At 36.6% G+C, this 17,480-nt stretch overlaps 1 protein-coding gene across 1 annotated transcript in view; it reads right to left on the reverse strand.

Annotated features, from left to right (window-relative positions):
• The window catches only part of DOCK4 (dedicator of cytokinesis 4), a 577,420-nt gene that overhangs the window by 129,980 nt on the left and 429,960 nt on the right, over nt 1-17,480 (reverse strand). The window contains exon 26 of the mRNA XM_069107030.1: nt 5,916-6,014. Within this exon, the coding sequence (XP_068963131.1) occupies nt 5,916-6,014 (99 nt within the window). The remainder of the gene's footprint in view (nt 1-5,915; nt 6,015-17,480) is intronic.

Genomic DNA, 17,480 nt, shown 5'->3' on the forward strand with positions numbered 1-17,480 from the left:
TGCATTTTTGGATCCAAAATAAACAAGTTCCACAGAAGGGGCTCCTTGAAGGCAGGGACTGTTTCATTTATGTCTCTGTATTCCCAGCATGTGGCACAGAATCTGACACACAGTATAAGCTCACTAACTTCCTACTGATTTCTTGAAAGTTTTAGAATACAGTAAGTTTGTAAGTTGGACAATATTTCCTTAGACTCCTTAGTGTCTTTTTTGCTGGAGATCTGACATCTTTGTTATCCTGTCTCCGCATTACTTGTTAATAATAACCACATGAGAGAAATAAATATTATGAAATCACAGAATCTCACAGCTGGAAGGGATGTGAGAGGACACTTAGCTCCAACTTGTATCTTAGCAGGGATCCCCTTCTACAATATCAATAAGTGATCGCTCAGCTTCTATTCGAATACTTCCAGTTATGGGGAACCCACCACCACCAGAAGGAGCAGCACATTACACTTTTGGACAGCTCTAAACTTTAGGAAAATTTTCTTTACATTGAACTTTGACCCATACTTCTGCTATTTCTATCCCCTGCCCCTCTTTCTGCCCTTTGGGTCCAAGTAGAATACATGATAACTACAGGATATCCATATTCTAACTTTTCAAATACTTAAAGACAGCTTTCATATTTTCCCCCATTCTTCCCTCACCCCAAAAACTAAATTTTTGTAATTAAACACTCTCAGTTTCAGTTTCTTTAACTGATCTTTTTTTTTTTTGCTTTTGCTTTTTGGAGGGCAATTGTGGTTAAGTGACTTGCCCAAAGTCACATGGCTAGTAATTGTGTCAAGTGTCTGAGGCCGGATTTAAACTCAGGTCCTCCTGAACCCAGGGCCAGTGCTCTATTCACTGTGCCATCTAGCCACCCCTTTAACTGGTCTTATGACACAGTCTAAAGTCCCTTATACCATTTTGGTTACCCCATTAGAGCTGTCTCCTAGACTATGAATATTCTTCATGAAATATGACATGTAGCACTGAATACCATATTCCGTATGCAGTCACTGCAGAGGACAGTACAGACAGAAATCATAACTTTTATCATTCTGAATCATATGGCCTTCTTAATGGAGACTAAAAGATTATATTAGTATCTTTTTTTGGCAATCATGACATATATTATTGATTCATAATGACATTAAAATCTGCTAAAACCCCTAGGCCTTTTTCCCCCATACACATGTAGTAGAAATAACTTTTGCATTTAACTTGAAAATCTCTAATTTACATTTTCCCATAACTTAACAAGTACTTCCAATTTTATTATTGTCAATGTACTGAGTTCCCACAACTACTATTGACTGTTTTTGAATGTTCATTTCTCAGAAATACTTGTTAAATATCTCCATTATTCATAGTGAAAATGGCTATAATGATCAGGGTTGCTGAGTATTTAACAGACTTTTTTTTTGCTCTGCAGAAAACCTACACACAGGAGTCATGATTCAAGTGGTTAAGGCATGTATAGAACTTTTGTAGATTTCTCCTAGATATATGTTTGTAAATTATCACTGAGGAGGAAATCATCATAAGATTTTGGAGAAAGTTCTGTTGGTTGCCTGCAATGAGAAAAGTGCATGCCTTTATTCAGAGCTTTTAACATATATTATTCTTGTTAGTGGGTATGTTAAAGCATTCAAAAGCAACAACCTAGTCTCGGTCATTTCTTTCAACTTATGCTTTGTTGCTATTTTCAACATCATTCCTAGTCTATAGAAATATATAAAAGGGTTTTATATTGTACTTTTAAACCTTTGATAATCTGGCTTCTGATCTCATCACTCAACTGAAACCGTTTTCTCTAGGGTTACCAGTGATCTCTCTCTTTTTTTTTTTTTGTTTTTAAATAAAAAATATACAGAACTTTTATTTACTTACATTCAGCCATTTGTGATCATCTGTATACTTTTGCATATGAAAGTTTAAACTTATTCTCTTCATACTCATTCTATGCTTTTATTCAGTCATATCCAATTCTTTGTGACCCCATTTGGAGTTTTCTTGGCGAAGAGACTGGATTGGCTTGACATTTTCTTTTTAGGGTCCTTTTTAAAGATGAGGAAACTGAGGCAAACAAGGTTAAGTGATTTGCCCAGAGTTATACAGATAATAAGTATCTGAGGTTGGATTTAAACTCAGATCTTTCCTGACTCCAGGCCCAGCACTCTATCCACTGTGCCACGTAGCTGCCCTATTTATTCTGTAGATATTTATATAAAATAGATATGGGATTACAAAATGGATGGATTTGACCTTGGAACCATGAAGATTTATGTCTTGCCTTGGACACAAACTGGCTATGTGACCCTGGTCAAGTCACTTAACCTATCAGTGGTCTAGGAAATTTTCTAAGACTAAGGAGTTACAGAGAAGGGCCAACCTAAACTGGTAAAATGGACCTGTGCCTTTCTTGTATCAATGAAACCCCCCATTTCTATACACTTATATATGAACTTGTCTCCTTGAACTCAATGTACATTCCAGGAAAGCTGGGACTGTTTCATCCTTTGTATTTGTGTCCCCATGATGTATTGATCAATTTTTTTTTAAAGCAATTGGGGTTAAGTAACTTGCCCAAGGTTACATGGCCAGTTTTTTTGCATGGGTATTAAGTATCTGAGGCTGGAACCGATCCCAGGTCCTCCTTACTCTGGGTCTGGCGCTCTTACTCACTACGCCACCTAGCCACCCCTACCAGTGATATCTTAAATGCCAAATCTAATGAACTTTTCCCAATTCTCATCCTTCTTGACTTCTCTTCTCTGTAAGTTGTGACACAGACTGCCTACTTCCTCTTTCTGACCATTCTTTCCTCTCTGGATTTTCATCAAAATGCTCTCTTGGTTCTCCTCCTATCTTTTTGATTGCTCCTTCACAGTTTCCTTTTCTGGGTCCTCATTCATATTACTAACTATGAACATACCCACAAAATTCCAGTGGGCAATCTTCTCTTTTCTCTATGCACTCTTCCACTTGGAATTTAATTAACATGTCCACCCTGATCTACATATTTCTAGCCCAGGTTCTCTTCTAAACTCTAGCATGAAAAAAGCAACAGCATATTGTATTTTCCAAAATGGATGCTTCATAGCTATCTCACACTCAACATGTTCAAAATAGAGTTTATTTTATTTCCTCAAAAAATGACCCTTCTACTGAACTTTCCCGTTCCTATCAAAGCCATCATCATTCTTTCAATCACTCAACTTTGCAATGTCAGTGTCATCCTCAACTTCTCACTCTCATCCCACATATTGTTGCCAAATCTTTTTGTTTATCTCCCTACAATATTTCTCACCTATCTCACCTTTTCTTGACACATATTGCAGCAGCCACCATCGTGGGTCAGTCCTGTATCAACTTTTGCTGTGACTATTCATGTCTTCTATTTGGTCTCCCTGTCTCAAGTCTCTTCACATTCCATTCTATCCTCCAAAAAGCCAAAAAAGTGATTTTCCAAAAGTGCACACAGGTTAGATAGTATCACCTTCCTACTAAAATTCCATCAGCTCTCTTTTATTTCTAGAATCAAATACAAATTCCTCTGCTTGGAATTTAAAGCTCTTCACAATCTGGTTGTATCCTACTGTATCAGTCTTCTTATACATTTCTTTTTCCCTTTCCTCCTCCCTCCCTCTCTCTCTCTCTCTCTCTCTCTTATACTTTATAAGACCACCACATTGTCCAAATTGCTGCTCTAATGCTCCATTTTCCAGGTGTATACCTTTGCACCTCTGAGAATCAACTCAAATATCACTGCTATCAGGGGCCTTCCCTTATCTATCTCTCCTACCCTACCACAGCTGTTAGTGCCTCCTCATCTAAGGTTCTCACGTATCTGCATTGCATGTCTAATACACACACACACACACACACACACACATGCTGCTTTCCATGTTGGAACATTAAGTTTCTTGAGAACAGAGACTGTTCACTTTTGTCTTCATATGCCCAAAACTTAGTCAATTGCTTGGAACATGATAATCAGGCAGTAAGATGGTAGAATAATGGATAGAAGGCTGGGCTTGAAGTGAGGAAGTCCTAAGATGCCACTCATTCTTTTTCAGCCTCAGTATCCTTATCTGGAAGATGGGGATAATGACAGCATCTATCTTAAATGGCAGTTGTCAGGATAAAATAAGATTTTTACATATATACATATATATGTACACACAAACATCTGTAACCTTAATGTGCTAATATATACATATGGCTATTATTATTAAAACAATTAAATTGCTTGTTGATTGATAAAACTACACAGGCACGTCTTTCTTCCATTAAAATGCAGTGCTTAACAAGAGTAATTCAATTCATCAATTCATCTTCCGGCAATGGAAGATGTATAAAGCTTAGATACAACAAAGCCTCCTCCTTATCTCCAACTGTCTTTATCTTTTACCTGGAATTCTCTCTCTTCATCTATGCCTTATGACTTCTTTCAAGTTTCAGTTCAAATCCCATCATTTGCTAGGTTTTTCCAGTCCCCCCCTAAGGCTTCTGCCTTCCCTCTGAGATTAGCTCCAGTTTATTTTGCTTATAATCCTGTTTGAACATAGTGGTTTGCATTTTGTCTCTCCCATAAGACTGTGAGCTCCCTGACAACTGGGACTGTTTTGACCATTCTCTGTATCCTGGGCACTTAGCAGAGTTCTTGGTGTATAAAAGGTGCTTAATAAATGCCTATACTCTTGACATCTTCATATACCTTATAACTTTGTCAGCATAAATAATGTTACAGATTAGGAATTCCGTGAATGCTGCTGTACAGCCTTCTTCATCTGAGAAATTCAGATTTCTCTGTTTCCAGAGGCACATTTGAAATTCACATGTTCACTTCTTGACTCTAGCCTCAGGGGAAATGCACATGCACACACGTCTTGTTTTGTGAATCCTTTAGCAGTCTCTCCATCAAGCATTATCCTAATCTGCTTTGTGCTTCATTAGGCAAGAGCTCCCAAATAGCACAGACATCCCTAAAAGATCCTTCTGTAGTTACCCAAATATCTTTTAATCCACAGTATTAGACATAAGAGACGGATGAGTGATATAGGTCTAGTGCCCCTTCTCAGCACATATTCAAAATGCATTCTTTAAGGTAAGGGGCTGTGCTTGTTCTAAACAGATAAGCTTCCATATTTGGATTTCTGCCTCCCTCCCTACCAGATGAGCTCTAAAGTCCTTCTCTTCTCTAATATTTGGCAAGTTTCTCCACTGTCAAAGTAGACCAGAGTACTTAATCCATCAACAAGCAGAGTATTTGTCAATGTGCCATATTGATTTAGCTAGACAAGTGAGGACAGCTAACAGTACAGTGAAATGAATGTAAAGAAGGGCAGAAAATTGCCGACAGCTCTGGTCACTAAAGAGAAACAGTGACCCTACAAGGTTTTAGTGGACATTAGGAGAAATACAGAAATATTGCCCAAGTCACATACAAAGACTTTTTTTGCACCAACTTGAAATTTGTGCTGTTTAATGTCAAACTGTCAGACTAAAATGTCATATTGATTAGAACTTAAGGTGGCAAAGGATATGAAATACAACCCAAATTACCCCTAAAAGTGGGCTCTGGAACTTGTCAATAATACTGTGGTCCACTTTCCCTTGTTTGAAAGAAAGAAGACTTTCCTTAGCTTGCCCTTTCTATCATTTTCTAGCAAGGACAAGTGTTACCAAGGCCACTTCACGGAAACAAGAGGGAGTTGCTTTCATTCAACTCCCAGAAACCCCAAGAGCCAATGTAAATTAAAAAGTCTACACTACTGATTAAATACCCATATCCCCATCTGCTGAGAAACAACTCAGATTTTTAACATCAGTAAAAATAAACAATCCTCCTTTAATTATGATAAGGGGGAAAGAGAGAACAGTGAGATATTAAGGAGAGAAAAGTCAAAAGAGTCACTTACTCTTAGTTCTTCTTTTGTGCTGAAGCCATCAAGAAGCTGTTGATAATGTCTGTCTGTCATCTGCCGTAACAGGGACAGGAGGCAGGCAACAAACTCCCCCTAATTAAAAAAAAAAAAACCATATATTATAGCAAAGCTCCTCACTAAGGAGAACCTGGAGTTGAAAAAATCTGAATTCAAATCCTGCTGAAGATATTTCCCAGCCATGTGACCAAGAACAACTCACTTAACCTCAGATTCCCCAATTGTAAAATGGTAATAATAATCAGACCCTTCTCTCAGGGCTATTGTGAGGATAAGATGAGATGACATTTGTAAAGCATTTTGTAAAACAGGACGCTACCTACATTGTTAGAGTTTTTATCATTATCATCATCAAAACAGTCTATATTCTCCTTAAATATACCTTATAAAACTTGAAAACACAAAGTATTGTGGTATGTAATATAACCTGAAGTGATATTATAGGTCATGGGCCTAATTAATTTAAACTTTAAGTTTTCTTAACTAGGGGTCCATGAACCTTTTAAAAATATTTAAATATGATTGGATTATTTTGTAAATCTATGTATCTTATTTTATGCATTTAAAAACATTGTTCTAAGAAGGGGCCCATATGCTTCAACAGAGCACCAAACAGGTCCATGACACCAAAATGTGTTAAGAATTCCTGATTTAAATTAGGGTTTACAATCTCATAAACAAGTGATTCTTTTCTCATTGTAAGAAGAAACCATCTACTTCACTTAAACCTATTGAGATTCAGAGGAAGTTACCATTATTTGTTAAAAATAAATTTATCTCTAGGGATTACTTCTTAAATAGCAGACTAACCCTAGTGACACTCTGCCTACCTATGAGGAGTTAAAATAATGACTGGCATCATCAAAAAATGAGATATTTTCCATTTAATGAAGATTATCACCTCTATTAAGTACCAAAGATTTTAAAAAGCATTAATGATTTTTTAATGAGGACCCTTCCAGAAACAGATTATAAACATCCCTTCCTATTTATATAGAAGACACAGCATAATCAAACAATTTCTTCATCACTCCAACTCATTATAATTCTTTTTCAATGGATCTGGGATCACAATGATGTAGCTGTCCTTCCACAGGAAGAGATCACCACTCATCCAACAACTCCTTTTCCCACTTGTCTCTTGTATGTGTCTTTCTACAGATGTTTTAACAGAAGATCAACTCTACATATAGGGGATATTTCTCTTAGGTCAGTTTACATTATGCGGATACCCATGTAGCATCTGGTATCGACAATGGTTACACTGTGCTGTAACACAATGATGGCCTCAGGGGCTGGACAGCCTGAAGGTATTGGACTTTTTGTCCCCAAATTCTTATGTTTTTTGAATTCTTTTTTTTTTTTGGAGGGGGAAGGGCAGGGCAATTGGGGTTAAGTGACTTGCCCAATGTCACATGGCTAGTAAGTGTTAAGTGTCTGAGGGCAGATTTGAACTCAGGTCCTCCTAACACCAGGGCCAGTGCTCTATTCACTGCACCACCTAGCCACCCCCTTTTTGAATTCTTTCATGAGCTTTTTCCAGTTGGCCTGTGTCCACTTTTGCTTTAACACAGTTGACTGTCATTTCCTGATATTCTTGGTGTGCCTTAGCCTGTCTTTAACTGCACCATGTCTTCCTCTCTGATTTGCTATGAGCTAACAAGCCAGGCAATCAAGCTTATAACTGAGCCCAAAATAAGTCAATAAGGTCTAGAAATGTGGATCATGACCCCAAATGGGGTTGCGACCCACAGTTTAAGAAACGCTGAAGGGGTATCTAGTAGAAAAAATTTAAGAAGCCTTGTTCTAGATGAGATCCTAAAGGGCTTTCCCATGAGTTAAAAAAAGAAAACATGAATTAAAGTACATGAACCTTTTTGTTTTTCTAAGTTCTCAGAAATCTGTTTTTATTATTTCTTATTCCTTCTACTCCCCACTCCTTTCCATTCCAGTAGAATGAAAGTTTTTTGTGGTCAGAGATTGTTTTCTTTTTGTCTTTTTATCTCTAACACCTAGCATGTTTTCTTGTATCTAGTAGGTGCTTTAAAATGGTTCAGTTGAATTTTTGGTTCTCACTGTGTTTGGACAGCTGAGGTTGCTGGGTAGGTGAATTCCAAATAACTCGATGTATATCTTTTTTCAAAAAGTAATGAATCCATCACTTTCTAAGTATGCTCATCTTGAACAATGGTACCTAAAGCTCAAATTAGCTCTCTCCCTTCCCCCCTAGCCCCAACTGTCCACAGCCTTGCATTCTGTGGCACAATACCATACCAAGAATAAGAAGGTGAGATAACACATTTTGTTTTTAAGAGACTGTCATATTGATCTGACACATTCTCAGAGCGAGACAGAGAGATCTGTGCAAGACAGTATGTTGGCATTTGTAAATCAGCAGTCCTTTTAGAAGTACAGGATGGTATTAGAACATTTGTCATCCTCTGAAAAAAATGGACTGAACTGGGGCCAATGGCTCTGTTCCTGCTTTGACTGATGTGGTGACTCTTTAGGGCCCCTCTTTGAGGTATGTGTTCAGGCAATGATCAAGGTGAAACACATAGTAACATTGGATGGACCTATTCTATCAGGAGGGAGGAACCCTCAGAATCTGCAGAGAAAAGATTCTGATCTCAAATGGCTGATGTGAAAGGTTTCTCTTCTCCTGCTCCTCTTTTATATATTCCTGAGGGCACTTAACTTGTGAAGTATGTGAAGCTTCAATGTCTGAAGAATAGTGTTACTCAACATTCTCTTTAACAAAATCATGGCTGATGAAAGAACCTGACAAGTGAAAATTGACCTGAACTCACTCTGTATAAAATGATGGCTATGTAAGTAGGCAAATGAAAACATTTCTAATATATTTGCTGCTAATTCCAAGAGGAATGGGGCAGCAAGGTGGCATGGTGGGTAGAGTGCCAAGCCTGTAGTAAGGAAGACATCTTCCTGAGTTCAAACCCAGCCTCAAACACTTACTAGCTGGGTGACCCTGGGCAAGCCACTTAACCCTGTTTGCCTCACTTTCCTCATCTGTAAAATGGACTGGAGAAGGAAATAGCAAACCACTCCAAGTATCTTTGCCAAGAAAATCTCAAATTCAGTCATAAAAAGCCAGACATGACTGAAAAACGATTGATTATCCCTGATGTTCACAGACTCTACATTCACAATGGTAGCTAATGGCAACTAGTTGGCAGAGAATAATAGACTTGATGTCAGGAACTCCTGGATTGAAATCCTGCCTCTGTCACTACCTGTGGGATCCTGGGCAATTCACTTAACCTCTCCAGATTCAGTTTCCTCATCTATAAAATGGGGATAACAACACCTGTTTCACAGGGTTGTTGTAAGGATGACATGAGATAATAAATGTAAAGTATTTTAAAGCCTTCAAGTGCTACATAAATGCTAGATATTCACAGCTGATTCTGGAATATTATTTAACAGCTATGACTCAAAACTGCTTTTTTCTATATATGTCTTTTGAAGAAGATGATCCCTCCTTTCAAAAAATGAACCTTGCCATAGTAATCTCTAGGCTAAGACTAATGAGACACGTGCTAAGCAGGGCTATTCCCTGAAGACCATCTAGAAAATTTCAGCTGTTATTAAACAAAATAGCTTGATTTCTAAGTGAAATAAAGAATTCATTTTTAACAGTGTTTTGTAATCTATTTTTTTCTAAGTATAATTCAAGATCTTAGCTATGGTATACATATATATATATATTAAATGGCTTAAGGTTTAGTTACTTTAATGATCAGTTCTCCCTCTGTACAATTGAAAAAATGATTATTAATAACCAATGATTTGAGGAGATCCAGAATTCTCCCCCTTTTTCTAAAGTTCTCATTTTAAGACTTAGCCTCTAAAGGATAGGACTGATGATAACATTCTCCTCAATCTAGGTATCGCTACCCTAACCAATCTTACAAGGAATTTGATCTAAGTTGAAACTACGGCCTATAGTCTTCTTGGTTCAGGCTAAGGTGGGGATATACACCCTTTGAGTATATTTGCTCCTGAGGGTGGGGGTGATTGAGAAGTAAATATCATGACCAAAGTTACATTCTCCAGCCCCTTATTAGAATAGGTCCACCTCTCATTGTAATACTAATTCTCTCTCATTAATTGTTAACCAATCGGAGTTGATTGCCACCCTCAGGAACACTCACTCTTCCAAGAGCATATAAACTATGAACCTACCAACCATGACTGGTCTCTGGCATTGGAGAATGTCACTGACCCATTTTATTGGTAATATTCTAACATTATTAATAAAATAATTACCTAGAAATTATACCTCTAAAACTTTTTAAATGTCACAAAGTCATGCCAATTTTGACCAACCAGAACTCTTTCCTAAGGTCTAGAAGTTAGGACCTTAAGGACAGGGCATTTTTATTCATGAAATTATTTGACAAAAAAATCTCAGTAAAGCACTCAGTCTGATGAATTTCAGGACATGGTAAAAGACATATCATTTTATTAATTTCAAATATATACCAACTACTAATTTCATTTATAGGTTTTCCATGATATTAAAATGATAAAGTTTATTAAATATTCTAATTTAGGGCAATAGGTGATTATCAGTCAGCTAGAAGAAAGAAAGTCATCTTCCATGGATTACTGAAGTAGCTATGACAAAAAACAATGGACGATGTTAACTTGCCTAAACTTTGTACATCTTTTTAGGGTGCTCACTCTGTCTTCTATATCAAAAATCACACTTATGTTCTGTGTAAGTACAGATGCAGGGAATAAATTCCAATGAAGCTGCAATTCTGTAAATCTAGAATTAGTTTACACTGATGGGTTTTCTGTCACGTTTGCATTGTTTTAAATGTTATTGCTCTAATTAAGGGAGGATAAATGATTAGTTGAGCAAGGAGCTTGCACCAAAAATACAAATATTTTAAATCTGAAATGCTCTGGGAAATACAGATTACAGTAATTTTACAAACAGATAGGTAAATAGGTCTATAGATTTGTTTACTTGTTTTTATGCCCTTATTTTAAAAAATTATGGACATCGTGATTAATTTGCCTTACAATATAAGCACAAGAAGAAGTCAATCAAGTCACATATATTTTAAAGCTGACTGATTAAAAGTCTTTAAGAATTAGTAGAGGGGTTAAGATGACTGCAAAAGAAAAGCAGAAAATGATAAAGCACAAAAAAAAGAAGTATAATGCATTTTTTTTTGGACGGAGGAGGGCAGGGCAGTTGGGGTTAAGTGACTTGCCCAAGGTCACATGGGTAGTAAGTTTTAAGTGTCTGAGGCCGCATTTGAATTCAGGTCCTCCTTGACTCCAGGGCCAGTGCTCTATTCACTGTACCACCTAGCCACCCCAGAAGTATAATGTATTAAAGGTACTTAGATGAGGGATAGATTACATCTGGTTTGTGGGGGCAAGGAAAAGAATAGCACTTTATTAGAGAGAAAATAACTGGACTAGTTTTTAAAGGATGGAAAGTATTTTATTAGCTGGAATAAGGAATTGTATGAACAAAAGAAGGGTAGCAGGGAAAGCATTAGTTATATTTAGGGACCACTTGGAAAATTAGAACAATAAGGCCAGAGCATGGGCTATTATTTGTTAGAGGACATTAGGAGGTAAGTCTAGAAAGGTAAGTTAGGGCCATACTGTGCAAAACACTGAATGCCAGAATGAGGAGTTTGGGCTCTATTCTGTAAGAAAAGTGGGCTTACTAAAGGTTTTTGAGGGTGGCATGGGTGAAAGGGGACTATGATTAGAGCTATGCTCCAGGGAGTTCATTTTGGCAACAGCAGACAACAGAAGGAAGAAACCAAATGTGATAGGAGTCCAGGAAGCTACTACAAATGTCCAGGGGTGAGGTCAAGAAGGAAAGGAAAATAGATAAATGGGGAGAGGATGGAAAAACACTGTAGGTAGAATAATACTTGACAACTAGAAATTGGGGGTGAAGGAGAAATAGAGTCAAGGATGAGTCTGCCACATTGAGTCTACGTAACTGGGAGAAAGGCTGTATATTCATTTTGATAAACTAACTCTAATGTAATTATGCCAATCTCACCCCCAACACCACTATTAATTAATTTTATTTAGGTGCTCAAAAACCTTCAAGATTGTGTAATGAGGCTTAATGGGAAGAATCCTGGAACTGAAGTCAAAGGACTGGTTCAATTCTGACTTCATCAGGATGTTTACACTCATCATGATGGACAAGATTTTCAGAAAAGCAAATAGGCTCATGATCAGAAATATTACGGATGTTCTTCTTCTCAAGCTAGACAGCACTTGATGTCTCTTTAGGCATATCCAAGCTCAAGCTCAGAAGAGTTGGTTTAAAATCAGCTTGAAGACTACTTAATTCTATTAAGTCTATTTTTTTTTTATGACTGTGCAAATCCCCTAATTTATCAAGCTTATTAAAGAATTTACCAAAGGGGCTTTTGGGAACTGGGAACATGTGAATCTTCAGGCATATCAATATCTTTAGGGTCTCCAGTGTAATGGGAAAAATCTCCATCAGTATCTGATTCCCCATAATCAAAATCCCTGAGATTCATGAACAGGGAACTTTGAACTTAGGAAAATTATTCAACTTCTCTGGAACTGCTTTCTTCGCCTGTAGAATAGTGGAGTTGTTGAGGTAGGAACGGGGTGGGGGAAGGGTTATAGAAACACTGAATTAGAAGATGTCTAAAGTTCCTTCTAGCTCCAAATCTTATGATACTGTGACCAAACCTTCCTTGATTCTTTTGATCCTAATCCAACTCTAATGATAATTTTCATTTTAAAAAGTTATCACCCTTCTTTTCAATCTTCATTTAATAAAGGAGAGCAGAAAAATTTATCTCTACTACTAGATTTCTTAGTTTCACTAGACTACAGAAATATATTAATATAAGCAATCCAAGGCCTACTTAATGGGTAAAAAAATGCATAATAGACAAGATAATATTCCCTGGCAGAGAGTCACTTAATTTTTAGTATAGATATTCTTTAATATACAAAGTAGCTAAAATAATTTTTTAAAAATCCAACTTATTTCTATAGATCCAATACTAAAAGACTTTTAAATATATGTATATATACATTATATATATACATACTTCTGTGTGTATGTATACATACACTATACACACACACACATATATATACATACATATATATGTATATATATATCAGCAAAGCTATCATTAAAGATGCTGGGAGTGGTTGGGGGGGGGTGTCTAGATCTGTGATTTCATCTATGCAGGAACTCCCAGGGTATAAATTGCCTCTACCAATTCAGAAAGGCACCTTAAGAGTCTCAGAAACCTTTCTGTGGGTCTCATGGCGTTTACTGACTTGCCCTAGTTGTATTGCTTTTATGTGTCATATATAGGACTTGACCTCAGGTGTTTCTGACTCCCAGGTCAGGCTACTATCTACCATGCAATATCAACTTTTTAAGTGCATCTATCTATCTATCTTTCTATTTGTCTGTCTCTGTGTATATGCACAATATTTTTTTCAACTTCTTAAGTGATATACCTTTGGGGGTCATAAGCTCACACTGCAAGAAATCTTTAGACAAATGAGCACAAAGCATCTGGAAGAGAAATGACCTATGCCGAGATAAGTCAACTGGATATGAAAAGACCTTCTGAGAGAATTATGTGCAAAGAAAGAAAAGCATTTGTAAATTCTAAGAAACTCTAGAGTCCAATTATTTGAGGGTGTGAAGCAAATAGCCATTTATGCTTCTTTATAAAATCTATATCCAGGTACAATTAGAATACTGAAAGGAGCCAATTACAGTGGCACTTAATCCAGTTCAAGGGACCATTTTAAAGTTCTTTGAATAGTTGGTAGAAAAATGAAAAGTACAATTCTTTAAAACTGAAAGGGCTACTGTTACTTAGAATCAGGTATACAGTAAAAGCTTGTTGTCATACTAATCATTGGGTATAACTCCCACATTACAGATTTTTCCATGTTATATGCTAACAGATATAACTACATGTCCCTAAATCCTTTTAGAACATAATTTAATTCATAATAGAAGTGAGAGAAGCAATGTACCATAATGAAAAGATTCAGAGTTCTCAAGTTTGAATCATAGCTCTGATTCTTATGGGCTATGTGACCACAGGCAAATTGTTTAACTCTTACAAGCCTCGTTTTCCTCAGAATCTGTAGTGTGGCTGATTATTTATTTTATTTTCCTTCCATTCACCTTTCCTATCTTATAATTTGGCTGAACAACACCAATCAGTAGGCTCCTTATTAGTAGCTTCAGGGTATTCTGTATTTTATCATTCTTCCTTCTCATAGAACATGCCCACCAGGTACCAACAATACTTTACCTCACATTGCAATTGTGAGGCAAGTTATTTTAAAATCTTGAAGTATAGTTTAAATGTTATCATTATTATTATTCTAATTTAGGGGAAGGTGTAATTTGTATGTATATGAAAAAGTACAGGTCAAAAGACACTAATTGTCCCTCCAGTGTAGCTAAGTAAAGCTCTGGAGTAATTTGAATGGATCTGATATTAGTGACCTGGGGGATGATGGGAATTTAAAGGAATTTACTCAAATCAACCCAAATATCAAGCAGGCTTAAGAGAGTTCCTGCAGAGTTAGAAATAAAGTGGTCCCCAAAAAACGAATTAATTTGTCAGGCTGTAGCTCTGCTGGCTAGGAGTGACTCTGGATCTGACTCACAAAAGAACTCAAATAACTCTGAGGTAATGGGTTAGCTTCCTTACAGAAAAGATGTCACATAGTAGCTAGAATTAAGATGAAAGATAATGGATTGCAACAGCACCTCTCTGGAGAATATAGATAAGCTTCTCAGAAGAGAAAGCAATTGGCAACAGTAGCTCTACATGGAAGTAGCAAGATTTTCCAACCAGGACTCAATCATATAAACATGAGATTTATCGGACTATAAGTATTCCCTCTCCAGTCAACAGCCCTGGAATCTGTGAGAAAGTACTCTTTTACATATGAGAATATTTTTTTCTTGTCATTTACTGTGATATTCTGTATAACTGAGGCCCTTTGCTTTCAGTTAATGGGTTTCCTGGTTTGGTTTGGAAAAAGAGAATGCAACTTCAGAGTTCTGGTTTGAACAGACATCAAACAGATATAATAGTAGGTGTGTTTACAAATAACATTTGAAAAAAAGTTCCTTGAACTTGGCCACAGTTTTCAGGGTACTATACTGAGATGTTTCTGGGCTCTGTGTATGTTCATGTTCACACATGTGTGCATGTTACAGGAGTTTTGTAGAACATGATAAAGTTATGACATGTAGTACAGTACAGGACTATTATTTGTTTTAAAATTTATTTATTTTTCATTTTCAACATTCATTTCCACAAGATTTTGAGTTAAAATTTTTTCTCACCGTTTTTCCCCTACCCCACCCCAAAATAGCAAGCCTACTTAATACCCCTTCCCCCAATCTGTTCCCTCTTAGATCCCATCACCCCCCTAACTTTCTAGTAGGGCAAGATGGATTTCTATACCCCAGTGCCTGTATCTCTTATCTCCCAGTTGCATGTGAGAAACAATTTTTTGTTAAACATTTGTTTTTAAAACTTTGAGTTCCAGATTTTTTCCCTTCTTCCCTCCTCACCCGTCCCCACTGGGAAGATAAGCAATTCAATATAGGTTGTACATGTGTAGTTACCCAAATCATTTCCATAGTAGTTATATTGTGAAAGACTAACTATATTTCCCTCCATCCTATCCTGCTCCCCCCACCTATTCTATTTTCTCCTTTGACCCTGTCCCTTTTCAAAAATGTTAGCTTCTAACTACCCTCTCCCCCAATCTGCCCTCCCTTCTATCATCCCCCCTCTTATCTCCTACCCTCCTATTTTCCTGTAGGTAAGATACCCAATTGAGTGTGTATGTTATTCCCTTCTATAGGACTATTATGCAGTAGATTTTAAAAAAATTATTAATAAATCTTGCATAAAAAAAGAAATTGACATGTTATAATCCTAGGAGAAGTTATTTTGAATGAAGAGTCTTATCATTCTCACTGTAACATAATTAACATGGATAAAAGTCTAAGGAGATATGTAACTAAGGATACATTTTAAAAAAAAGGTACAGGTCTATACTCCGTAGCAAAAGTCATTTTTTTTACACCTTGAGTGAGCTTTCCCTTCAGAAAGATAGGTCAGTGTATCTTCCAATTAAATACGCTACATGGCCCAGCTAGGAAAGATCCTTAGTACTCCATCACTGTCCTCTCTTTTTAAAATCTCTCCTCACTCATACCCTGTCTTTTTAGGCACATCATATTTCACAAGGCATTTATTTTGCACTATCCATTGCACTGTTACAGCTTAAAGCTCATTTTTGTTACATTTAAGCTTTTGGCCCTAGTTGGTAGAAGTGCATTCAAGAACTATACAAAGCACTTTTCTCACAATGACCTCACTGCACAGTCAGTAATGCAATCCCATTTTATGGGCAGGAAAACTGAGAGGTTATGTGACTTACCCAAACAACTAGCAAATCAAAGTGCAAGGATTTGAACCCAGATTCTTGGACTGCATGGTCTAGAATTCTTTCCACTACCTTCCTCCAAAGCTTTATGATTTAGATGTGGATTGTTGCTGTTTTTTTAATGACTTGTCCTTTCTACTCAGAGGTTTTGGCTATTTCAAATACATGCAAAAATTTCATGAGGTTAAAAAAAATCTTACATTATATTTGATTTTCAGGATTAAGAGTGATGCCTATTGCTAGGAAGCTGATATACTCTCATTATAAAAAGTCATGAGGATCCCTAATGTCACCAAATAATATTAAAGGGAAATTAACTTTCTCTCTAAGCTGGTTTTCTTTGTTTGTTTCTTTGTAAACAATGGTGTCTTCCATTTCAAATCTAAAAGAAAGATCTTTTCTTTTCTTCCCTGCTATGACAAAGGTGGGAAACCTAGGCTTAATGCTGCTTAGTTTTTTTTTCATTCTGCCCACTCAGGTAAAGTTGAGCTCTGAGAGAGTAGGTAGGTGATCTGAAGTACTAACAATAGTTCATTTCTTGAGCAACCTTCTTAAGCACAAAGTGATTTAAAGGCAAAGAAAAATTTCATAATCCAGTAGGAAAATAATGTTATTTTCACATAGCACCAAAGGAAGCATATTTCATAGGATTTTAGGAAATAGAATTGGAAAGAAACAGAGATTATGAAGCTCAGAGCGGTTAAATGATGTATTTTTAGTTAACAAACATTCTTAAGAAGATGTGCTTGGCTTACTATTAAGAGAAGACATGTTTACAAGTAACATTTGAAAAATGATAAGCTTATCAGTGCATGAACATAAAATTTTCTATTGTAGCAGTAGTTTTAAGCCAGACCAAACTCTTTTTTTAATCCTTCATTTTTTATTTTCTTATTTTCCAGTTTTCAACAGTCACTTTTATAAGATTTTGAGTTCCAAATTTTTTTCTTCCTCTGTACATTCTCTTCTCACTCCCCAAGATGGCAAGCAATCTGATACAGGCTATACATTTATGGTCATATTAAATATATT

The sequence above is a fragment of the Petaurus breviceps genome, unplaced genomic scaffold, assembly GCF_028583685.1.
Source record: "Petaurus breviceps papuanus isolate PSGF00001 unplaced genomic scaffold, PetGlider_PUasm1.0 84, whole genome shotgun sequence".
Lineage (NCBI taxonomy): Eukaryota > Metazoa > Chordata > Mammalia > Diprotodontia > Petauridae > Petaurus > Petaurus breviceps.